Below are 26,277 nucleotides of genomic sequence, written 5' to 3' on the forward strand. Positions count from 1 at the left end.
CCAAGGCGTGTAAGTTTTCTTCATCACTCATGGCGAAGGCTTACAACGCCGTGGGTCAGGCCGCTTCCACCCTGCACGCCATGGCCAACCTGCTGGTCCACCAGGCCAAGGCGCTCAAAGATCTGCACGAGGGTAGGACCGACCCAGGGCTTATGCATGAACTGTGTACCATGACCGACTTCGCTCTACGGGCGACAAAAGTCACGGTGTGCGCCCTGGGCCGGACGATGTCCACCTTGGTTGTACAAGAGCGGCACCTGTGGCTCAACCTTGCGGAGATGCGTGACGCCGAGAAAGTCCGCTTTCTCAATGTGGCCATCTCCCAAGGGGGGCTCTTTGGCGACATTGTCGAGGATTTCACCCACCAGTTCTCGACAGTGAAGAAGCAGACGGAGGCCATCAAACAAATCCTGCCGCAGCGCGGCTCAGCCGCTTATAGGCCTCCGAAGTCCTGCGCCCCATCTGCCCCTCGCCAGGGCTGTCCTCCTGCGGTGCCGGCCCCGGCTCCCCCACCATCGGAGCCTGTATGCCAGTCTTTGAGAAGAAGATCCTCCCACAGGAAGGCGGCACCACCTGCCTGTCAGCCGCCGCCAAGAACCCAGGCGGTCCTGAGACGGGTGACCCAGGGATGAGGCAGCTCTCATTGACGACTCTGACCCAAGTGTGCGCACGGGCCCCACTCCCACCCCTGGGTCAGCACAAGGTGGGTATCCCAACATTGCTGGTTGCCTTCGGGGCTCCGGCACCCAAATTGTCAATAAAAGAGCAGTTTCCTCATTCCATGAGTCATTCTCCAATGGTCAGACCCTCCGGCCCTCGCATCCACGATGGCCAGGCGCAGAAAGTCTTTCCGGTCAGCGAGCGGGACTTGAGTATCTCACGTTCCCTTGTCCTCCGTCGAAAGAAAGCCGGCAAACATTTAAGTACGGTGGTTCTTGGGGCCACTCGCCCACCCCAGCCACCGGTCACCATTGTGGGCTCCCGGAGCAGCACGCCTCCCCTGGACGATCCTCCCGGTGGGGCATCTGCTCTGCCCTGCCGTGAACCACCCACCCCGGGCATGATAAATACAATCGTCCCCCTGGGGCCGTTAGCGCAAAGGCTGGAAGCCTAGTTAGCACTTTCCAGCCCATCGCGATGGCTCATCAGGACGATCTGGCTCAGCTACGCTGTGCAAGGCGAGGATGCCTTGGTTCTTTGGGCAGAGGTCACCACCCTTCTGGCAAAGGGAGCAATAGAAACCGTCCCCTTAGCTGAGTTGCACAAGGGCTTTTACAGCCCTTATTTTATCTTGCCCAAGAGAGGGGGGTTGCACCCAATTCCGGATCTGCGTGCCTTGAACAGAGCCTTACACAGGCTTCCGTTTAAGATGATGACGAAGAAGCGCATTCTGACGTCTGTACGACATCAGAATTGGTTCACGGCCATCGACCTGAAGGACGCGTAATTTCATGTATCGATCCTTCCTCAACACAGACCCTTTCTTCGGTTTGCCTTTGAGGGACGAGCATACCAGTACAAGGTCCTCACTTTCAGTCTGCCCCTGTCTCCTCACGTCTTTACCAAAGTCGCAGAGGCTGCCCTGGCCCCGTTGAGGGAGAAGGGCATTTGCATTCTCAATTATCTCGACGACTGGCTGATCCTAGCTCACTCATGAGATCTATTGTGTGCGCACAGGGACCTTGTGCTTCGGCACCTCAACCGACTGGGGCTTCAGGTCAACTGGGAAGAGATCAAGCTCTCCCCGGCGCAGAGCATCACTTTTCTCGGTATGGAGTTGGACTCGGTCACCCTGATGGCACGCCTTACGAACAAGCATGCGCAGTCGGTGCTGGACTGCCTGAAAACCTTCACGCAGAAGGTAGCAGTCCCAGTGAAACAATTTCAGAGGCTCCTGGGGCATATGGCATCCTCGCCGGCGATACTCCCCCTTGGGTTGATGCATATAAGAATGCTCCAGCACTGGCTACAGACTCAAGTCCCGAGGCAGGCATGGCGCCACGGCACCCAGCGTGTGACTATCATGCCTTGGTGCCATCAAACTTTCAGTCCTTGGTCAGACCTGGCATTTCTATGGGCAGGGGTTCCCATAGAGCAGGTCTCGTGGTGCGTCGTGGTCACGAGAGATGCCTCGAACTCGGGCTGGGGTGCTGTGTGCAATGGGCAGGCAGTATCGGGGCTCTGGACAGGGCCCCGCCTGCAATGGCACATCAACTGCCTAGAGTTGCTGGCAGTATCGCTGGCCCTGCGAAGGCTTTGGCCGTTGATTCAGGGCAAGCACGTGTTGATCTAGATGGACAACAAAGCGACTGTGGCGTACATAAACCACCAGGGCGGGGTATGCTCACGTCGCATGTCGCAACTCACCCGCCACCTCCTTCTTTGGAATCAGCAGACGTTGAAGTCTCTGCGAGCCACTCACCACCCGGGCAGTCCAGCTGATTTGGGAGAGATTCGGAGAGGCGCAGGTGGACCTCTTTGCCTCCCCAGAGTCCTCTCACTGCCTTGTCAGTGCTCTGCTCTGCCTCGGCCACTGTTGCTGTGTACCCTCTCCATAGATAGGGTCCTCCCCAGTGGCATCATTCCATATGTGAACTTCCCCATCGGAAGTCCATGTGAGGTATTCTCCACATGTTAACCTCTCTCCAGTAGGATGTGGTCTCCGTAGTGCTCTCCCTCCTGGAGAGGGAAGAGCACTTCCCCAGCATTATTCTAGCAGGTGCTCAGCAGGAAATTACTTAATACAAAAATCAGGAAAGGCCACCGCCTGTAGCTTCCTCGGGTAAGTGCCTCCTCTCACCCTTATTGGGACCCAGGAGATGCCTTATCTAACTCATTGGAAGATCAATGTCCGAGGCAGAGAGTGGCATACAAATTCCACTCGCCAATTTTCATTGGCCTTTTCTGAATAAAGAAAAGGTGATTGGGGCTCTCGAGCGAACCCCTAGTTTCACTACATCGACACAATGTCTCGTTCCCTCCATCAGGGAACAGAGGTTACACCAGTAACCAAGACATTTTTGTTCAAGACCCCATGAAATGGTTTAAAGATCACAGTTTTCTTTTCTGAAGTATTTTGCAAATTTCCTTTTGAAACGGGAAACTGGGGCAGGGCTAATAGACAGTCACAAAACTTAAATTTTGATTTCATGAGGTCTCAATGTACAACTTGATGATTTATAACTGATCTATTTTTGTATTCAAATCTGTGCTGATCAAGTCGATTCAATGCACCAATTAACAGCCACTTCCTGTTTTCTTTGCAGAAACAGATTAAATATTGTCAGGGCAGTGTAAATCCAGCTCCCAGTTTAATCAGCACAAGTAATAGTGTCTTTGAGTTATAAAGTATTAACTTAATCTGTTTTTACACAACTTCTATTACATTTTTATGGAAGTTGCAACACTAATCTTGTTTCTCATTAACACACCATTTCATTCGCTCCTTCAGATGGCACAATGGACAGAAACAAGGAAGCATCACCTCTGAAAGATTCTCACGTCTTTTACCGAACTGCTAGCTGTGAAGGACACATACTGGCCTGAAACAAAATAACTGCTCTTTGAGGACCAATGTCCTCTCTTAACAACACTGGCAAGCCCTTTGGGGCTAGATACGGATGCTCCTTTTTCTGAGAACTTCTGAGAATTGCTCTTCACGCTCTTTAACACTTCCTTCTCCTCTTGGAGATCACAAGGAGACTGTGCAGGAGGAATTTGATGAAAAACAGAACACAAACAAAATGGCATTGGATTCATCTGGAGATTGAGTTCGCATTTTTGAGAGCCGCAGTTCAGAAGGAGAGCAGCCATATGTTGCATGAGAAAATATGGCTATATCTAAAAGGAGTTACAGCAGAACTTACTACCTCCATCAGCACTGGTCCATCTCCTTCTGCCATTCTTTGTTCCTTTGTCTTCTCTCTTTTCTTTGGTCTGGGTGTCCAGATAGACACCTTTCCATTTTTTCAGTGCTTGAATAAGTAAATCCATTCTCAGATTGTATCATCTGATTTGTGAATTGTTTTTATTGTCAATATAAACTGGTGGTGTGGACTTAATTTATTTATTTTCTGAATATGAAATGACACCTGCATGGCATCATATAATGATTGAGATAATAAATAATTACCTCAATCCTAAAACATATCCCGTAATCCTTAATTGCTTGTGTATTTAACAATAAACCCTACACTCATACTAGCTGCAACCTTGTAAGTACACAATTATAGCTCCTCATTTGATAGAAGCCATCGTGTGAATTTGTATTTATGCTATATATTAAATATTAAATCAACTAGGTTTTTCTCAACTGCTCAAAGTAGTCTTTCAACACACCCAAGATAAAAACAATCTTCCCTTGATGGCTTTTTTTTATATCAAGTCTGTTTCAGTGTTTTAAAAGTGATTTAGTATAAACCTCTGGTGGCTGCTAATTTTATGGATTATTCAGCTAATGTCAGATTTTAATTTAAAAGAAAAGTCTTTTATGGCATAATATAATTTGACTTGCACGTGCAAAATCAATGATCATTCATACATATCAACCTAACTATGCACAAACATGGATGGTTTTATAGCTAACTAAATAATGAATTTATGGGTCAAATAAGAACTAAAATAGTATTGACAGCATTTCTAAAAGCGGTACACAAAAAAAAAGTGTAGTTTCACACCATGAAAAATGACTTCTTATAGTGGACAACTGAAATAGCTGAAATCTTGCTAACTTTGGACAGAAAGTTAGCAAATAGTTCAAACTGAATTATAAAACATATACCGTATGTATGATCCTACCTTTTTTTTTTTTCACCCAATTTGGAATGCCCAATTCCCAATGCGCTTTTAAGCCCTCGTGGTCGCGTAGTGATTCGCCTCAATCCGGGTGGCGGAGGATGAATCCCAGTTGCCTCCGCGTCTGAGACCATCAACCCACATATCTTATCACGTGGCTTGTTGAGCGCGTTGCCATGGAGACATAGCACATGTGGAGGCTTCACGCCATCCACCGCGGCATCCGCGCTCAACTCACCACGTGCCCCACCAAGAACGAACCACATTATAGCGACCACGAGGAGGTTACCCCATGTGACTCTACCCTCCCTAGCTACCGGGCCAATTTGGTTGCTTAGGAGACCTGGCTGGAGTCACTGTATGATCCTACTTTTGTATTTTTTTGCCTTTCATAGCATGGCTCTCCCTGTAAAGATTATCTTGGATAACCAGCAATATATTTATTATGGAAAGATAATATCGTAATGATATTGCACTAGTTATATTCAAAAATTTCTCTAGGACATTTCAGATGATTTTCAAAGGAAAGCAAGACCGCCCTTTGGCGTAATATGATCCAGTTCCAGCTTTGGTCTCCTGCTGAGTAGGAATCAATTTATGCAGGTCCACATCTGACATCTTACATTGCTTGTGCTAAATCCGTACATACTGATTGATGATAGCTACAATTTGTATTGATTGATTTGTAATGATTTTGAGATGAAACTCAGAGGAGATCATATTTAATTTTATACCCTGCTTTAATCCAACAATCAGAGTAAATTTAAAGCTCTCAGTGAAGCATGTCTTTATACAAAGTATTTGCATTTCAATCATAGATTTCCTGTAAAATATTTTCAACCCTCTTGATGTAGTTCAGGACAGTGTTGGCAATATTACAGTGTGCAATTTGGTGAGCTCAGATGTTGTGCTGTTTATCGTATACTGTAATTCATTTTCATGTTGGCTTGCTTTCGTGATGCTGGAAAACATCTTTGGTTACTTTGGTTGAGAAGTTGCACTCAGACTATGTAGAGGTATGCGTGGGCAAAGCATCTTTTGGCTCTTCACAACAAAAGCCTTTGTCAATGCCCAGATAACGTTCTGCATATTGACAAGTAATAAAAGTGAAAAGATACTGTACTGCATGCTGCACCACAAAAAAAGTGTAAACCATTGGTTCTCAGCTGGTTTTGCTTCAGAACATCATATTGGACATCAATTGGTGAGCCAACGTAGTACCAAAATTGTTTCTCAAACAACAAAATTTATAAATGAATATTATAAACTAGCTGCATTGGTCCAACAATATGCAAAATTATTACCCAGTTGTGGTCGGTGCAAGCCATGTTCATCCTTGTTGCAAATTAAGCGGTATTTAATGTAGTCTGAGTCATCTTTTCTTTTACCTTGTGTAGGTTTATTCATGGTTTTCAATGAGGACATGTGACAAAATCTGTTCATGTTTGCTTCTACCAAGTGACAGATGAATTTGCACCAAAATACCATTGACTTTAATTGGATGCACAGCATTTGATGTCAACAACTAACAATGTGGGAAGCATTTTCTCTTCCCTTTTAAAAGTTATTAAGCTTATTTATTTGCTAACTATGCGTGATAATATGGTTAGTAGCAGCATATTGTTTGCATTTAGCATTGTTTTTCCCCTGCAGAACACGGTTGTGACCCACCAGTTTGAAAACCACTGGGGTAAACTTTAAAAGTTTGTAACATTCATGTTGAATGACTGTTGTGTGTGAAAACATGCTAAAGCTATGAAGAAGAAAAAAGTGTTCATGTGGCATCCTCCACAGACAATATAAACCAGCCTGTGAAATTCCTACCACTGCCCTGAAACTACTGGGAGTGTTGGCACAGTGACTGAAAGCACTGTTTTCCAGACAGTCATTTCTTGGTTTGTGATACTGAGATCAGAGGGACAAACAAGGGAACTAAACCAGGATATATTTAAAATTTGGCATGTCCCAACTGCCGTAATCGGATACTGCATCATATTTGTAAGGCTGCAAAACACAGCTTGTCAGGAAGCCAGTCAGGGTGCCAAAAGTAAACAAGGAACTGTGGCCCAGTCATTGTCTGGGTAACAGTCTACTGTATTCTGTATTTTATATGAATATATGCAAATATATGTATGAGATGTGAATAAAGTACATTTATCCACCATATTTATCCATTTGGGTGGGTTTACTTCATATTAAAGCTGAAGTGTATAATGTTTTCCACTATCCCAGCTTATTATGCAGAAACGATGTTTTCAGAACATTGCTTTGTTTGTTGGAGTGTCCAGCCTGGCACTGCAACAGCTCAACCAATGGAGTGAGTTTGGGTGGGAATATCTGTTTGATTAACCAATGGCAGATGGAGGGAGTGTCCGGGAAACCTGTTTGGAAACAATTATTATTTTTCCGTTTGGTGACTAGTGCCACAGGAATTACACACTTCAGCTTTAAGATTAATAAAAACCATTCTGATGAATGAAAACTGTCTGGTTTTGTTTTAGCTTTTTTAATTTACTTTTTCTTGCTTGTTTCCAGTTTCAACCTCTGTGAATGATGGGTTCAACAGTGTGTGAAGTTGTTGGGAGCTCTTTGATGTGTCAACACAGATTTCCCTGCAGTTTACTAGGAAATTATTCTTTTGTGAAACGTCATACCATACTGAGAAATCTGGTTCTGGATTCAGATTTCATTTAAATGACAAATTCTCATAAAACTTCAACAATCTTTTCTCATTAAATGGAACATTACATTTGCAGTGTAATAAATGTGTCATTGGCATTTTACAAATTCTGAGTTAAAAATCCATGTCATTTATCTCAAGGAAGATCCATAATGCAAAATCTGGCAATAGAATATTTCTCGCACAGCACTAACCAGTAATTTGGTATCCCAGATTGTAGTATCAACCAAATCCAAGTACACAATGTTATGTTTTACTTTCAATGGTATAATTTATTTGACTTTTTTACCTTCAACAACATTTTATGTTTGCAGACCAATCTAAATGGTTTGACTTTCTTGTCTAGTTCTGTAAGAGCAAGCCACATGGGACAATGTGGAAAATTCAATTTCCGTGTAAACAGAAACACACTTTAAAAAAATTTAATTTTTTTTTTTTTTTAATCCACCGAGCATTTTCTAATCCTGCACTTAATCTGAAAGCCATATGAATGTACTTAAAATGACAGTTGATCTAAATTTGAAAATTCTGTCATCATTTACTCACCCTCATATCATTCCAAAACCATATGACTTTCTTCTTGGGAACACAAAAGGAGATATTTTTAGTTAATGCAACCCTGAAATTAGACGGTGATGCTCCAAAAAGGACAATAAAGTACCACAAAACTACTGTAGTCCATATGACTTGTGCACTATACTTCAAGTCTTCTGAAGCCATACGATAATTTTGTCTGAGGAACGCACCAAAAATTAAGTAATTATTCTCTGAAAATATTTTGCTTCGATACAGCTCTAATATCACATTCATCCATGCGTTCAATTCAGTCAAGCACACCTAATTGCGATTGACACAAGAAACACGAAAACCAAATAAGTTTGAAGTCAGTATCTTGAAATCTGGCATGACATATGCCAGTGTAAATGATATTTGAGAGCTACAGCGAAGAGGAATATTATCAGTGGACAGTTTGTGATCCTTTGACGAAAGAAAGTCAAACCGGTTTGAAAGGGTGAGGGTGTAGAAAACAAATTCTACCCGTACATCATTGTATGTGTTTAAATACAGTTAACAGGTGATATTGACAGTAAAGACCCTGCAGAGTGTGAATGTATTGTGACAAAAATGACCGTTATCACATATTGTTGGGGTGAATCATAAACATCAGGCCGAGCTTCGAGCTAACACTGTCAATGAGGTGGTAAAGCCGTTTTACCATAATCTCTCTCGCTTGTTGTGGTAACATCCTCTAAACACTAGAGTAAAATGTATTTATCTGTATGGCAAATCATATAAACCTGCTGAGCGCAAATACCTGCATGGACTTTCAATACCTTTGCAGGATAATATGTCGTTGTAAACTTGGTTGCATAGGCTCACTCCAGAAGTTTATAGCCCTCTATTCACAAGCGAAAGACAGAAACTGCTAAGCTTAGACCCTTATATAAGGCAAGTATTGTCGTTTAATGACTAAAAGTTTAATGACTTTTCACTAGCTAAGGGTTAAACAAGTAATAACGGCAAAATGTCTCTTTTGATCTTGTTTATTTGCGCAAGTAAAGGATATATTGGCACACTCGTTTCTCCTTTCCATGTGTGGGCAGCTCTCCCGCTGCGCAATATATGCAGACCCACAGGAACTCTGTTTCAGTTGCACTACATTAAACTCGGCCATTTCTTGAAACTTGCACCCCGATTGCAAAATGCATAAAAGATAAAAATGGAAAACATTCCGCAAAACAGACTTACTCTATGCCCCATTCTCACAATATGTCTCTCGCCAGCGTTAGCTCAAGTCAAGTGCTGTTTGTGTGGGTTGATAGGCTGGTTGAGAGCCCAAGCAGATGACACCAAAAGCCTGTCCTCTGAATGCCAGCCACTCCTGTGGCAGTATGTACATTAACTAAAAAGGGCATTATCCTTCACTTTTGAATGTGTGACAAAGGTCTTTATGAATTTAAATTGTGTGCGTTTTTTCTCGGCTGTGGGAATCAGCACAGGACCTTAGTCACAGGTCATGTAGTTTTAGGTTACTAAAAGCTTCTACCAATAGAGTTGTGTTGCCTTCTGTTGCATGCTTTTTGCCCTTTTACTAAGCCCTTTCTGCAGCCGCAAGAGAAAGCGCTCACCCCCAGGTGGGGAGCAGATGCGGACGAGTCCGGTCCCTGGGGGCCGTAACCGGAGGCTTATCAGGGCCTGATGCTGTTCTGTAATACTCCTGTGAAAGGCCTTCTCAACCACCTCCCAATAGCCATGTCTGTGGGCAGAAGTGTTGTAATGTAGAACTCTATGGCCCCTCAGAAAGCTACGAAGAAACGGAAGGGGGGGTTGTCTCAGGATTAAGCGTCCTGTTCTAAAGCGGAGAGTGAACGGTGAATGAGATACACTTCTGCATAGGCATGACAGAAGAAGAGAGGTCTAATGAGTCAGAGAGGCTCGGGTTCACTTCATAGGGTCCCCCGTTACGAAGCGTCACCTCATGGGGCGCAGGTGGACACGCCTGCCATTCGAATGCCACCGCATTTCTCACAGGGTCCCAGAGAAGGGGCTGTGTCGTGGCTGAAAATGATTGGATAAAGAGCAGAAAGGTTTACACTAGTTCAATGACATTCAGATTAAAATGGAGGCCTCACGGTTTCAGCTGGGATGAGTAAGACCAGGTTGGATGATATGACAAAGACGAATACACGGTCGAATAGAGATAAATGCCTCAATGCCATATAATTATGAGTCACTGCAAAAGTAATCTGTTGTTCACTGGAAATGATGCCAATTCAAATCATGAAAGTTGTTTTGCCAATTAATACATTTGAAAAGATGTGAAAAGCTTCCTGAAAAGATTCATTTACAGCACGGAGGCTTTGAAGAAGAACTCGTGCGATCACTAAGTGTTTGTACAAGTGTTCTTTCAAAATTTTGTTCTACCAACAGAGGCTACTGGTACTTCCAACTGTACATGTGGTTGTAGTAATAAGGACATTAGACATTTGTTTTATACTGCTTGTAAAACAGCAGCAAAATTCAATACAATTTTCATGATTTTTATAAATGTGACCATTATAATAAATAAAGGCCAACTCCCAATTATAACAATTCAATTTAAAGCCAATAGTTTTTATGTTTTGCCATAGCTATTTTGCATTACAATTGAAAAGGAATGTTTAATCTGTGGTTTTGATTGGCATCATACCATAGCGGGCAGAAAAGTTAAACTGGAGCACAAAGTGTGGTGTCCTTGAAACTGCCTTCAAGAAGGGTCAATCATTTTGGGATAAATGAAGACACTTTGAAGAAGCACCTGCTTTGGAAGCACTCAGCAATCGCTAAGTGTTAGTCCAAGCTTTTGAAATGTTGTAATTTGTCCTTCTACAACAGAGAAATACTTACAGATGAAGTCAGAAGTTTACATGCACCTTAGACAAATACATTTAAACTCAGTTTTTCACAATTCCTGACATTTAATCGTAGAAAACCTTCAGTATCTTTTGTCAGTTAGGATCACTACTTTATTTTAAGAATGTGAAATGTCAGAATAATAGTAGAGAGAATGATTTATTTCAGCTTTTATTACTTTCATCACATTCCCAGTGGGTCAGAAGTTTACATACACTTTGTTAGTATTTGGTAGCATTGCCTTTAAATTGTTTGTGCTTGGGTCAAAACATTTTGGGTAGCCTTCCACAAGCTTCTCACCATGAATTGGTGTAATTTTGGCCCATTCCTCCAGACAGAACTAGTGTAATGGAGTCAGGTTTGCAGGCCTCTTTGCTCGCACACGCTTTTTCAGTTCTGCCCACAAATTTGAGGTCAGGGCTTTGAGATGGCAACTCCAATACCTTGACTTTGTTATCCTTAAGCCATTTTGCCACAACTTTGGAGGTATGCTGGGGGTCATTGTCCATTTGGAAGACCCATTTGCGACCGAGCTTTAACTTCCTGGCTGATGTCTTGAGATGTTGCTTCAATATATCCACTTAATTTTCCTTCCTCATGATGCCATCTATTTTGTGAATTGCACCAGTCCTACTGCAGCAAAGCACCCCCACAACATGATGCTGCCACCCCCATGCTTCACGGTTGGTCATTATGGGCAAACAGTTCCATTTTTGTTTCATCAGACCAGAGGACATTTCTCCAAAAAGTAAGATCTTTGTCTCCATGTGCACTTGCAAACTGTAATCTGGCTTTTTTGAAGCAGTGGCTTCTTCCTTGCTGAGCAGCCTTTCAGGTTATGTTGATATAGTACTTGTTTTACTGTGGATATAGATACTTGTCTACCTGTTTCCTCCAGCATCTTCACAAGGTCCTTTGCTGTTGTCTGGGATTGATTTGCACTTTTCGCACCAACCTATGTCCATCTCTAGGAGACTCTTCCTGAGCGGTATGATGGCTGAATGGTCCTGTGGTGTTTATACTTGCGTACAATTGTTTGTACATATGAACGTGGTACCTTCAGGCATTTGGAATTTTCTCCCAAGGATCAACCAGACCTGTGGAGGTCCAAAATAGTTTCTGAGGTCTTGGCTGATTTCTTTTGATTTTCCCATGATGTCAAGCAAAGAGGCAATGAGTTTGAAGGTAGGCCTTAAAATACATCCACAGCCACACCTCCAGTTCAGTACACCTCCTATCAGAAGCTAATTGGCTAATTGTCTAAAGGCTTGACATCATTTTCTGGAATTTTCCAGGCTGCTTGAAGGCACAGTTAACTTAGTGTATGTAAACTTCTGATCCACTGGAATTGTGAAATAGTCAATTAAAAGTGAACAATCTGTCTGTAAACAGTTTTTGGAAAAATTACTTGTGTCATGCACAAAGTAGATGTCCTAAACGACTTGCCAAAACTATTGCTTGCTAATATTAAATCTGTGAGGTGGTTAAAAAAGTAGTTTTAATGACTTCAACCTAAGTGTATGTAAACCTCTGACTACAACTGTATACTTGGCAAGTGGTTCTTCCAGTTTACTCTGTAAGAAGTGGTAACCTGACATTGTTACCTTAAGGAGCTATTTCTACCTGATCCTAAACTTTGTTTTGCTGGTGTAATGTTATGTATTCAGGTTGATTCAGAAATGTTAACTCATATTTGTGAAACAAAACAGTTAATTTAGATGTGTCCAGATGAAGCACATTTTTTAGGTTAATGTGTTTTCAGTGCATATGTGATTATAGTAATAAATATTGAAACAAACTGGACATCTGTTTTATATTGTTTATACCACAAAAACAAAATTCAGTATAATGATTATGAATGTTAATATGATCATTATAGTATAGATAAATGCTAGGCAATTTAAAATGATCCATTGCTCACTGTTTGAGCAATGCTAATTATGCCAACTCAAATTATATTGTTTTGCTATGCCACACATCTGTTTTGCAATTTATACAATTGAAAGGAGGTCTATGTCACGTGAATGGTATAATTTGCTGTGAAAAAAAATGCTTTGTCAGAAACTTAAAAATGTGCTTCATGTGGCAACATCAAAAATATGACTTAATATAAAAAATATTATTAAATATCACTGAATTAATCTGGTAACATAAGTTACACTGACAAAGCTCAATTTGTGGGTCATTTCAAGTAGAAATAGAACCTTAAAGTATAATTTGCTAGTTACCACTTTTAACAGTGTCGCATAGCATCCAGAAAAGCATCCCAAACAGATGAACCAGAACATTTAGAGTGAAGTTCTTGGATGTTGAAGACGCATTGATTTTGGGACAGGTCACACAGACTCATTTATCACAAGTTTTGAAGAACCTTTTGTGAAGGCATTAAGCAATCACAATTTGTTTGTTTAAAATGCCATTTTGTCCTTCCACAATAGAGTAACACCTACTTAATCTCAGCTACCAGTTCCACCTACTATGTGATCGATCGGAGTAATAAATATTGAAACAAATTAGGGTATCTGTTCTATATTGTTTGTACCAAAACAAGACAATTCCATATACTGTAATGAATATGATCGATATTAAATGCCAAATTGCTGTGCAATTATTGTATGGCTCCAAAAGTAATCCATTGCTCAATAACACAGCAATTTAAATCATAGGAGTTATTTTGCCAATACTTTTAAGGTTTTGCCATACCTATTTTGCATCTGATACAATTGAAAACATGCCTTTATTATGTTATCGTGATTAGCATCATACCATAGCAGCCTGGAAAAAGATTAAGTGAAAGTGGAGTGTTCAGACGAGTGTACTTGGATGTTAAAATCTTAAAGGAGCCACTGATTTTGGGACAGGTCATGAAGACTCATGTATCAGACGGAAGCTTGGAAGAAGAACATTTTGTCCTTCTACAAAAGGGAGACTACTGATACTTGGAACTTAAAAGTAATTGTAGTAATAAAGATTTAAACTAATTGCACATCTGTTTTATATTGTTTGTACCACTACAACAAAATTCAGTAAAAGAAGATCAAGTGAAGAGCAAACTTGGATGGTGAAACTGCCTTAAAGAGGGGTCAATGATTTTAGGACTGGTGATGAAGACTCTTTTATCACTTTGAAGAAGAACCTGTTGTGAAGGCACTTAGCATTTATTAAGTGTTTGTCCGAGCTTTTAAAAGGTTGTCATTTTTCTTTATTCAACAGAGAAATGCTATAACTTGACTACGGGTACTACTAATTTGTATGTGGTTATAGTAATAAAGATTTAAACAAATTGGACATCTGTTTTATATTGTTTGGCCCTCAATTGAAAAATTCCATTAACCAATAGGTAATATTTCACATAGAAAGTCTCCCAATTTTAGCAATTTAAATGGGTTTAGAAAAATGTAATATCTAAGGAGAAAATGTCAAATAAATTTCTTTAGTTCATGCATTTTATAACATCAAGGATTATTGAGTCCCATGAGGCAAAAGGGTGTGTAAAAGCCGAAGTGTTTCCTTGTACCTACAATGAGCACTGTTGGGTATTCATCTTGTTTGAGGCTGTTTGAAATGCTGATTCTTTTGAGAGAATACTGTTGAATAATTTCAAAAGGGTAACTTGATAACATTGTGAGGGTTTGGCTACCTGTCTAAAACACATTCTTGATACAAAGGCATATTTCTCCAGAGATTTGAGTAAAATGACATGAAAGGCATCTATTTTATGCAAATATGATGCAATGTGATATACATTGAGTGCAATATTTTAGTTGAACAATACGGACCAAGTAAGTAAAGATTACCAGTAAGTATAGCAAACTGATGAGGTAGTTCACTGTTATGTAATCAATAATTACAGAATTTGATTTGCCTCATTGAGAACTATTAACTAACTATGGCTAATTTAAAATAACTACTAATGAATTACTAATCAAAACAATAACATGTCTAAAATGTGAATAATTATGTTTTTATTGTGAACAAGATCATGAAATGAGAAACATGCGCCTCACATGCATTCTTTGTGGAAATTAATTTATGAACGTAACAGCTCTCTAAATCAAGGCTACAGTGTCTGATAGAGTAACATAGTGAGCTTACCTTACAGAAATATAGGGATAAGAAAATAGCCAAAGTATTGAAAATTGCTCATTTCCGGGGGCCTGGTTAGCTCAGTGAGTATTGATGCTGACCACCACCCCTTGAGTCGCGAGTTCAAATCCAGGTTGTGCTGAGTGACTCCAGCCAGGTCTCCTAAGCAAACAAATTGGCTGTGTAGTGGTTCTAGCTTTCGATGGGGTGTGTGGTAAGTTGTGCGTGAATCATGGAGAGTAGCATGATCACAGCGAGCCACATGATAAGATGCGCGGATTGACTGTCTAAGAAGCAGAGGCAACTGGGACTTGTCCTCCGCCACCCGGATTGAGGTGAGTAACCGCACCACCACAAGGACCTAGTAAGTAGTGGGAATTGGGCATTCCAATATTGGGAAGAAAAGATGGAGAATTGCAGAAATTTGTTGGGTCTTGGGGTCAGAAAGTCTCAAAAAATATATCAGACATCACCTATATCACCACAAAGTTGTTTGGGAGTGTTTCAAGGAAAAAAGCCTCTGCTCTCATCCAACAACAAATTCAAGCATCTTCAGTTTGCCAGACACTACTGGAACTTTAAATGCGACCGGGTTCTATGGTCAGATGAAACAAAAAAAAAAAAGATGGATTTGGCGCACACAAGGATGAAGAAGTACCCAGTTAAATGTGGTGCTGGATCTTTAATGTTGTGGGGCTGTTTTTCTGCCAGAGGTCCTGGACATCTTGTTCGGATACATGGCATCACAGACTCTATCAAATACCATAGATAAAAAATAAAAATCTGGCTGCATCTGCCAGAAAGCTTACAATGGGCCCTGGTTGGATCTTCCAGCAGGACAATGATCCAAAACAAACATCATAATCAACACAAAAATGGTTCACTAACCACAAAATCAAGGTTCTGCCATGGCCATCCCAGTCCTCTGACCTGAACCCCATAGAAAATTTGTGGGGTGAACTGAAAAGGAGAGTCCACCAAAATGGACCTCTGAATTTGAGGGATCTGAAGAGATTCTGTACGGAGTATGGTCTGTATGGTCTCAGATCCCTTGCCATGTGTTCTCCAACCTCATTAGGCATTATAAGAGAAGACTCTGAGGTTACAAAAATTATTGAATATAAGGGTGCCAATAATTATGGCCAATGCATTTTGGAGAAAAATATTTATTTAATTATGAGATATTTCCCCTGTTTCAATTGTTTTATTTCAATTAAAGGTTAGATTTTTGTGATTTTTTTTAATGAAAGATCAAAAGGATGAACAATGCAGTTTTTTTTTCACAGCCTTCTTTGCTCATATTAACAAGGGTGCCAATATTTTTGGCCACCACTGTTCATCAAGTTTCTAATCCAATCAGGGTTCGCCATATTCGATGCTCGCACTGAAACTGAAAGAAGATTGAGTGCAATTTTGCTCCACCTGCACGTGGTAAACTTTAATGTTGTGGCTGATTAGTGTAGATTATATATTTAGAAATAAGGCTTGCATAATAAAACCTCAGTGCCTCAGATACAGAAAAGATGCACCCCGTGAGAGAAAATCGAAAGCTCCCACTCAAGGCTCTTGTAACGTGTCTGATGAACTTGAGCACGAACAGCGATAAAAGTAAAATTGCAAACTGTCAATTAATGCAAGTTGGGCTCACTGATCGGAATTCATTTACATTTGAAGCCATAATTGCAGCCTGCCTTTTTGCTTTTGTACCCTGATGTAATGAACATCAATCCTTACTTTTTCTTTTTTTTTTTCCATCACAAAAAACATTTAGGGCTATTAACAAAAGATCCAAGGCTTCAGCCTTATCAGCCAGGGTCTATCTATGCTGCTGCACCTTTCGAGCCATAATTGTTTTATTTTTCACCTAATTTGGAAGGCCCAATTCCCAATGCGCTTTTTTTTAAGTCCTCATGGTCGCATTGTGATTCACCTCAATCTGGGTGGCAGAGGATGAATCCCAGTTGCCTCCGCGTCTGAGACCATCAACCCGCGCATCTTATCACGTGGCTTGTTGAGCGCATTGCCACGGAGACATAGCGCATGTGGAGGCTTCACGCCATCCATCGCGGCATCCACGCTCAACTCACCATGTGCCCCACCGAGAACGAACCACATTATAGCAACCACGAGGAGGTTACCCCATGTGATTCTACCCTCCCTAGCAACCAGGCCAATTTGGTTGCTTAGGAGACCTGGCTGGAGTCACTCAGCACACCCTGGGATTCGAACTAGCGAACTCCAGGGGTGGTAGCCAGTGTCTTTTACCACTGAGCTACCCAGGCCCCTGCGAGCCATAATATTTCTTAAAGGGATAGTTCTCACAAAAATGTTTATTTTTTTATCATTTTCTCATGTTGTTCCAAACCCATATGACTTCTTTCTTCTGTGGAACACAAAAGGAGATGTTAGGCAGAATCTAAGTCTGAGTCTCCATTCACTTTTACCAGTCGCTGAATGCTATATTGACATTTGATGCTTCTGGAAGGACCAAAAAGGTGGCTGACAGAAATGTTTACTCACTCAAACAACTGTTTCTTTTTTTTAGGGTATGCAGAAACCATAACAGGCTCCTGTTGCCAGGTAAATAGCAGCACTATTTCTGTGAAAACGGTGCATTCCTGAAGCTAGTGAACTATAAGACAGGGGCCTAACACGGACAGTTTAACACAAGCTTGCAATCTCCAAAATAAGATGCCATCAGGGGTCATCAAAGAGGTCAGGGGTTAGGAGCCTATTGACAACCCCTCTCTGTTTGAAGACTTTAAGAAGGTCCCACAGACAGTTAGGTGATAGGAAATCAAAGTGACCTGCTTTGCTCCGCAGCCCAGGGGGGATACATATCAAGATTTGGTGGATTCTGGCTGTTCCCAAACCTCCTTGGTACAAGACGGAGCATTAGGCACAAATAATCGGGCTTCGGTCCATACTAGTTCTGAGATGCTTGAATCGCGCGCTCGCGATGCACCCATTCAAAATGTTAACTCAGAAACAGATCTTATTGCACATTTGTCCTCAGGACTGGTTTGTGTCAGTAGATCTGATGGACACGTACTTCATTTACCAATTGCACTGCGTTACAAGCAGCTTTTTAGATTCGCGTTCGAGGGAACTTCATATAAATTTAAAGTCCTTCATTTCAGTCTGTCTCTGGCTCCCCGCACGTTCACGAAATGTATCGATGTGGCACTCACCCCATTGAAGATAAACGGTGTGCGTGTTTTGAATTACCTCAGTGATTGGTTATTATTAGCCAATCAGATGCACTACTGAGCAAGCACAGAGACTTGCTGCTTTGCCATATGAAAAATCTGGTCCAATGTCAACTGAGTGAAAAGCACACTTTTCCCCAGCCAATAAATCTCCTTTTTAGGAGCTTGTCTCGACCCTCACGAAGGAGTGCATACAGACCATTCTTCAGTGTATGACTACTGAAGTCATTTCAGAGAATGCTGGGTTTTATGGTGGTAGCATCCACCATCATACCTTTAGGTCTGTTACACATGAGTCCTCCCCAGTACTGGTTCAAGCGATGTTCCACATTGTGCCTTGAGCCTCAGGTGCATGCGTATCGCAGTGACTCACCACTGTCTGGCTGCTCTAGCACCATGGACAGCGCCGGCCTTCTACCAACAACGTGTAATGCTGGGTCAAACTTTCAGAAGGGAAGTGCTGATCACAGATGCATCCAACACAGGTTGGGGTGTGATGGACGCCCAAATTTCGACACCTGGACAGGTGCGAAATGGGCATGGCATATCAACTGCCTAGAGCTACTGGCTGTCTTTCTAGCTTTGAGAGCTTTTCATTCCGACATCTTGAATCACCACATTCTGATTCGTTCGGACAACACAACAGTAGTGGTGTATATAAGTATGCAAGTATGTGTTTCCCCTGGTGCACCTCCTTCATTCTGTCATTAGCAAAGTCCAAGTGAACATTGAAACAGTTCTATTAATTGCACCAAAATGGCCCGAGAGACCTTCCCTCTAAAACTCAATGCATGTTTTGGCATCCCCAGCCAGGGCTGTGAGCCTACATGTGTGGCCTTTGATTGGAGCACAGCGGATGAGCCAGAATGTCTCAGTCAGTTATAAACACCATTTTACAGGCTAGAGCACTGTCAACGAGATGCCTTTACGCACTGAAATGGAATGTGTACACTAAATGGTGCTTTTCACATGGCAAAGTCCCAGAAAACTGCCCCATACCTGAAATTCGTACATAGCGATTGGATGCAGAGCTCACTTTGTCAATGCTCAAAGTTTATGTGGCAGCTATATCTGTGTATCATGCACCTGAAGCCAGCACCTCTATAGGCAAACATGATTTAATCATAAAATTCCTTAATGGGGTAGGGTGGCTAAATCCCCCTTGCCCGGCTACAGTCCCAACTTGGGACCTAACTTTGGTCCTAAAAGCGCTTGTGAGGCCTCTCTTCGAGCCTCTGGACTATGTTGAATTGCGTGTGCTTACTCTAAAGACCACATTACTGCTGGCTTTGGCCTAAAATAGGTCGATGATTTGCAAGCACTGTCAGTTGACAATTCATGTCTGGAGTTTGGTCTGGGTCTTTCAAAAAAACACTGTCAAACCCAGGATAGGCTAGACTAAGGTTCTAACAACACCCTTCAGAGCACAGTTGGTTCACCTTTAAGCCTTTTTCCCTCCTCTATTTAATTCAGATGAGGAACAGTCCTTGCATTTTTTATGCCCTTTGCTAGTGCTACAAACATACGTTGAGCACACTCACCAATTCAGACTGTCTGACCAGCTGTTTGTGTGCTATGGTGGATGCGCGAAAGGAATGTCCATCTCCAAGCAAAGACTTTCTCGCTGGATTGTTGATGCGATCGCCCTGGCTTATGAGTCACATGGTGCGAATTGCCAAATTGGTGTTAAAGTACACTCAACTAGAGGCAAGGCCTCTTCATGGGCATGAACGAATGGTGTGTCCTTACAAGACATATTTTGCAGCAGGATGGTCTTCTCAAAACACATTCGCAAGTTTTTACAACCAAGACATAATGTCTCTCCCATAGCAAGTCATCTCTGTCTAGAACGCTTGCTGTTTCATTGGCCAAACATATACTTATGCCCCTCTTTTTAAGTACAGGCTTTCTGTCTTTTTACACAACCGCCTGCATTCAGACCGTTGTATTTCCCAAAAGTCGCAGGCACTTTCATTACAAATAAACTTAGTGATGCAATGTCAAGTGTATTGAATCATAAGGAAACGTCTAGGTTACATAAGCAACTTCGGTTCCCTATCTGTCACTCACTCGACATTGTATCAATGTAGTGACACAAGGGGTCACTCTTGGGAGCCCCAAACACCTCTGCCTTTTTTTAAAAAGGCCAATGAGAATTGTCGAGTGAAATTTGCATGCCACTCCCCCAGACATACGGGTATAAAAGGAGCTGGTATGCAACCACTCATTCAGATTTTCTCTTCGGAGCCAAGCGGTTCTATTCATTGAAGCTGAATTCATCCGCAAAGTTCATTCACCTCATTTGCTGGATTCTACAGCGCATTTCAGGGGCTTCTCCCCCTCTGCACCTGTGGAGTGCAGCGAATGCCCCTGGGCACTTCGGCAGAAACAACTAAAAGAGTATATTCTAAAAAGAGTATATTTTCTTTCTAAAAGAGCGGCACACATGGAACGTCTTTTTAAAGATGCCTTTCCGTTTGTGTTATTCCTGGTTGCGGTCGATATCTCTCCACTTCTGATGGCCACGATCGCTGTCTTACATGTCTGGGCACTGCCCATACGGAGACATCGTTCGTGGATGAGTCATGTCCTCATTGCGAGAACATGACCATGGCAACCCCAGTGGCTCCCCGCACCGGTCCTTCTACCTATGGGTTTGAGGCCGCGTCGGTTAGCACTGGGGGCGATTTGGGGACATCAATGGGACCACCTCCACCGGGTATCCCCCCATGGACATCCCATTCCCCAGCACGCTCGCTTGCCCCGATCTGGCTCTCGCACGAGAGCACCGGCTCGTCTCAGCGTGAGTTCGACTTCTCGTTCGGAGCTCCGGAAGACGATGAGTTATCGAGCGCAGCATCGGAGAGCGGTCTTGTCCAGTCTGACGCAGAGGCTTCAGTTGGGCTTCCTCCTTCGGGAACGGTCGGCCAGTCTCACGCCGATGCGGAAATGACGGGCATGCTTTCCCGGGTGGCCACGAGCATCGGGCTAGAGTGGAACCCTCCACTCTCCCCTGAACCCTCGGTGAAGGGTGAGAACGCCGCTACCTTGCATGCAGAGATCGCTACCCTTCTGCGCAAGGGCGCGATAGAGCCTGTCCCTCCAGCCGAGATGAAGGGTTCCACAGCCCTTACTTCATCGTACCGAAGAAAGGCGGTGGGTTGTGACCAATCCTGGACCTGCGAGTACTGAACCAGGCTTTGCACAGTCTCCCGTTCAAGATGCTGATGCAAAAACGCATTCTAGTGAGCATCTGGCATCAAGATTGGTTCGCGGTGGTAGACCTGAAGGGCACATACTTTCATGTCTCGGTCTTACCTCGACACAGACCCTTCCTGCGATTTGCCTTCGAAGGCCAGGCATACCAGTACAAGGTTCTCCCCTTCAGCCTGTCCCTGTCCCCTCGCGTCTTCACAAAGGTTGCAGAGGCTGCCCTTGCCCCTCTAAGGGAATTGGGCATCCACATCCTCAAGCATCTCAATGACTGGCTAATCCTAGCTCACTCTTGAGAGTTGCTGTGCGCACACAGGGACCTCGTGCTCCGGCACCTCAGCCGATTGGGGCTTCTGGTCAACTGGGAAAAGAGCAAGCTCTCCCAAGTTCAGAGCATCTCTTTTTCTCGGTTTGGAGTTGGACTCAAGTCTCGATGACAGCGCACCTTACGAACGAGTGCGCACAGTCGGTGCTAAACTGTCTGAAGGCATTCAGATGGAGAACAGCGGTTCCACTGAAACTTTTTCAGAGGCTCCTGGGGCATATGGCATCCTCAGTGGTGGCCACACCGCTCGGGTTCATGCATATGAGACCGCTTCAGCACTGGCTTCAGACTCGAGTCCCGAGATGGGCATGGAGCCGCCGATCTGTCACCGCCTCTTCAGCCCTTGGACCGAACTTGCATTTCCACGGGTAGGAGTTCACCCAGAGCTCATCATGGTTACAACAGACACCTCCAAGACGGGCTGGGGCACCGTATGCAACGGGCACACAGCCGCCGGCTCCTGGACTGGCCCATGGCTGCATTGGCACATCAACGGCCTAGAGTTGTTGGCAGTACTGTTCGCCCTGCAGAGGTTTTGGCCATTGATCCAGGGCAAGCACGTGTTGGTCTGGACGGACAACACAGCATCGGTAGCGTACATCAACCGTCAAGGTGGCCTACGCCCCCACTGCATGTCACAACTCACCCTCCTCTGGAGTCAGCAGCACCTCAAGTCGCTACGAGCCACTCACATCCTGGGCGACCTCAACACCGCAGTGGACATGCTGTCACGTCAGTTTACCCTCAGGGGAGAGTGGAGACTCCACCCTCAGGTGGTCCAGCTGATTTGGAGTCAATTCGGTCAAGCACAGGTGGACCTGTTTGCTTCCCAGGAATACTCCCACTGCCCACTTCGGTACGCCCTGACCGAGGCACCCCTCGGTATAGATGCGCTGGCACACAGCTGGCCCCCTGGACCACGCAAATACGCGTTTCCCCCAGTGAGCCTACTTGCACGGACCCTGTGCAAGGTCAGGGAGGATAAGGAGCAGATCATCCTAGTAGCACCCTACTAGCCCACCCAGACGTGGTTCTGGGATCTCACGCTCCTCGAGACAGCCCCCCCCCCCGGCGAATTCCCCTGAGGAAGGACCTTCTTTCTCAGGGACAGGGCACCATCTTCACCATCTCTTCAGACCGCGCCTCGTCCCTTCATGGGACCTCTCCGTAGTCCTTCGTGAGTACAGGGAGCTCCCTTTGAGCCCTTGGAGTCAGCTGAGCTTAAGGCACTCTCTTTGAAGACTGCCCTTCTGACTGCGCTCACTTCCATCAAAAGGGTAGGGGACTTGCAGACGTTCTCTGTCAGTGAATCGTGCCTGGAGTTCAGTCCGGGTTACTTTCACATGATCCTGAGACCCCAACCGGGCTATGTGCCCAAGGTTCCCATGACTCCTTTTAGGGATCAGGTGGTGAACCTGCAAGCACTGCCCCAGGAGGAGGCAGACCCAGCCTTGGCGTTGCTGTGTCCGGTGCGAGCTTTACGCATCTATTTGGATCGCATGAAGTTCCAAGCAGCTCTTTGTTTGCTTTGGTGGTCTGCAGAAAGGAAGCACTGTCTCCAAACAGAGGATCACCCACTGGGTCATCGATGCCATCACGATGGCATATCAGGCTCAGGACGTGCCACCGCCTTCGGGGTTACAAGCCCACTCCACCAGGAGTGTGGCGGCCTCCTGGGCCCTGGCCAGTGGCACCTCTTTGGCAGATATCTGCAGAGCAGTGTGCTGGGCAACACCCAACACCTTTGCGAGGTTCTACAAACTCCGGGTTGAGCCGGTCTCATCCCGTATTGGCAGGCACGAGCAGGTAAGTTCCGGGACAACTGGCCGGGTGTACCACTTGTGCATAGCGCATTTCCCTTTAGGTGAAGACATGCGCACTTGACTCCCAGTCGTATTCACAGACTGTGATCCGAGGATGACTTTCCTCCTTAGCCCTCTGGCAGCTGAGTTTGCGGAGAAACTCGCTGACTGACCCAGTACGTGCGTTAATGAGCCCCTGTAATGAGGTAGGTGCTCCACATGTGCTGATTCCCCGAAGGCGACCCCATATGATATCTTCCGCAAAACTGTTTCCCTGACTGCAAACTGCGTCTTCCTTGGGCAGAGGCCCCTCTGCCCCCGGTCGCCATGCTCTGTAGAAACTCCTCCCCCTTCGGGTAGGACCTACCATGGGACCTCTCCACATGACATACTTCCGACAAGACTCGGTAAGACCATATGACGTATTCCACTCAAAACACCCCCCCCCCTTTTTGGGCGGGGTATGGTCTCCGTGGTGTCTTCCCCTTGGGAGGGACACCCCCCCATGCAGACACTTATGGCTCCCAGTCAGTTAACAAATTCCACTCTTTTTTGGGAGAAAAGAGAGGGAAAAGAGGCCTCGGCTGGCCTAGCCTGTCCCTGTAGTTGGGTAGTCGACTTGTTCCTGATGGACCGTTCGACACCCATAAGAGCGTTGGGGGAGATTACGTGATGGCCTGTTGCGCTGGCTACGAGGCGCACAGCAGTCTGCCCGTCACACACCTCCAGTTCACGTAACACAGTTCAGCTAGTTGTGGCATTTTGTATAGGGACCCCTAGTGTCACTACATCGACACAACGTCGAGTGAGTGACAGATAGGGAACGTCCTGGTGAGGGAACGAGATGTTGTGTCCCTCTTGCCATAACGCTGAACTACCCGCTGAAATGGCCAGGACCTGGTCTCGGCTCCTCAGCACAAAACCTGAATGAGTGGTTGCATACCAGCTCCTTTTATACCCGTATGTCTGGGGGAGTGGCATGCAAATTCCACTCGCCAATTCTCATTGGCCTTTTTTCAAAAAAGCAGAGGTGTTTGGGGCTCCCAAGAGTGACCCCTAGTGTCACTACATCGACACAATGTCTCGTTCCCTCCATCAGGGAACGGAGGTTACGAAAGTAACCAGGACGTTCCCTGAGATAAAGGGAAGGAGACATTGCGTAAGCTGGCCGCACTACGGACTCAGGGTTTTTTGAGGTGTGAACGATGCGCTCTTTGTCCCTTAGTCAGAAAATTCTGAGGAATGGTGTTTGCGTGCCCACTTTTATACCAGACAGCTTTGCACCTAAAAGAGCTGAGCTTTAACACAATAGCCAGTACTGGCGTAATTGTAGAAAGGTTTCAAATAGGTTGTGTAGAAGGAAACTCCCCACAGCATACTCTTCAGCTGTAACAGAAACACAAACAAACTTACATATGAACATAATTTATGTTTTAAATGTGTTCTACGTCAATAATTGTATTTGTGTGAAACTCAAGTAATGTGCTTAAAAGTAATTAACTTCATTGGAGGTCAGTAACTGTAATCTGATTACAAAGATTTTAAATGCAATGCATTCAAATTAAATTACAGTTATTAGTCTCTTAGTAAACAGATTACAGCCAACACTAAAACTTCCTGAGATTTCCCTCTTGCAAATAGTGGTGGATCTAGTCTTAGCTCATCTATATCAAATACATGTCCCATAAAGTACAGGAGATTATATTACCGAGGAGGATATGACCAAGATTTAGCTTAGTTAGGAGGAACACTAATCCCCATGATGGTGACGTCAAATAAAACACCATAATCTAACACAAAACAGCATGGGTTACACTAAACAGAACTGGAAACACCACTACAACTCTTATTAATTACCAACATCAACTATTTACACTCCATATAAGCCGCCATATCTTACCCAGGCCTACGTCATAAAATATTTGGGTGCTAGAGCCTATGGCCACTCCCCGAAATGCAGCTCAGCTTAAACAATTCAACTTTGTCTAATTGACTTTAAATTATTTATATAAATTCATTAAAAACAGAGAAAATATATGTTAAAAAAAAAAAAAAAAAACACATTATTAAATAAGAGGAAAACTTAATTAAATCTAATTTAAGAGCAAGAGCAATTTTTCCTGAAAGCTAAATGTATTTTTTTTTCAGGGTATGTTGGACAGCACTGAGTCATAAAAACATTCTGGCCCATTGTTTTGAGTATTGCCAGGGACACATCTGTTGGGTAAGACAACGATCTTTAAAGCTGTTATTCAAGAATTTTATTAGGGCTTTTATTAAAGGTCTTTAAAAAGGAAGCGGTGTCCATCATATGCCTCAAATTAGCATGTTTTGCCCTAAACGGCAAGAATGGCGCATCTGCAGTGTAATCTTTTCCTCTCCGGCATCCTTGAAAGTTGTTACACTAAACAGAACTTGAAACACAACTACAATTCTTAGTAATTACCATCAACAACTATTTACACTCCATATAACCCACCATATCTTACCCAAGCCTACATCATAAAAATTTGGGTGATAGAGCCTATGGCCACTCCCCCAAATGCAATTAAGCTGAAACAATTCAACTTTTTCTAATTGACTTTATATTGTTTATATAAATTCATTAAAAACACATTAAAAAAAATATAAAAACACATTATCAAATAAGAGGAAAACTTAATTAAAATGAATTAAAAGTGCAATTTTTACTGAAAGCTAAACGTATTTTTTATTATTATTTTTTTTTTTTTCACTGAGTCATGAAAACATTCTGGCCCATTGTTTTGAGTATCG

At 43.6% G+C, this 26,277-nt stretch overlaps 1 protein-coding gene across 3 annotated transcripts in view; it reads left to right on the forward strand.

The window, feature by feature from the left end:
- Positions 1–4,147, forward strand: part of LOC127437681 (kit ligand-like) — a 68,697-nt gene extending 64,550 nt beyond the window's left edge. For 2 of the 3 annotated variants that reach the window (XM_051692746.1, XM_051692748.1), the window contains one exon: positions 3,452–4,147. In XM_051692746.1, the coding sequence (XP_051548706.1) occupies positions 3,452–3,521 (70 nt within the window). In that variant the 3' untranslated portion in view covers positions 3,522–4,147. Of the gene's footprint in view, positions 1–3,266 lie in introns of all 3 variants that reach the window. The other variant, XM_051692747.1, reaches the window with a different exon arrangement.
- The last annotated feature ends 22,130 nt before the right edge of the window (positions 4,148–26,277 follow it).

The sequence above is a fragment of the Myxocyprinus asiaticus genome, chromosome 48 (assembly GCF_019703515.2).
Source record: "Myxocyprinus asiaticus isolate MX2 ecotype Aquarium Trade chromosome 48, UBuf_Myxa_2, whole genome shotgun sequence".
NCBI classification, from domain to species: Eukaryota; Metazoa; Chordata; class Actinopteri; order Cypriniformes; family Catostomidae; genus Myxocyprinus; species Myxocyprinus asiaticus.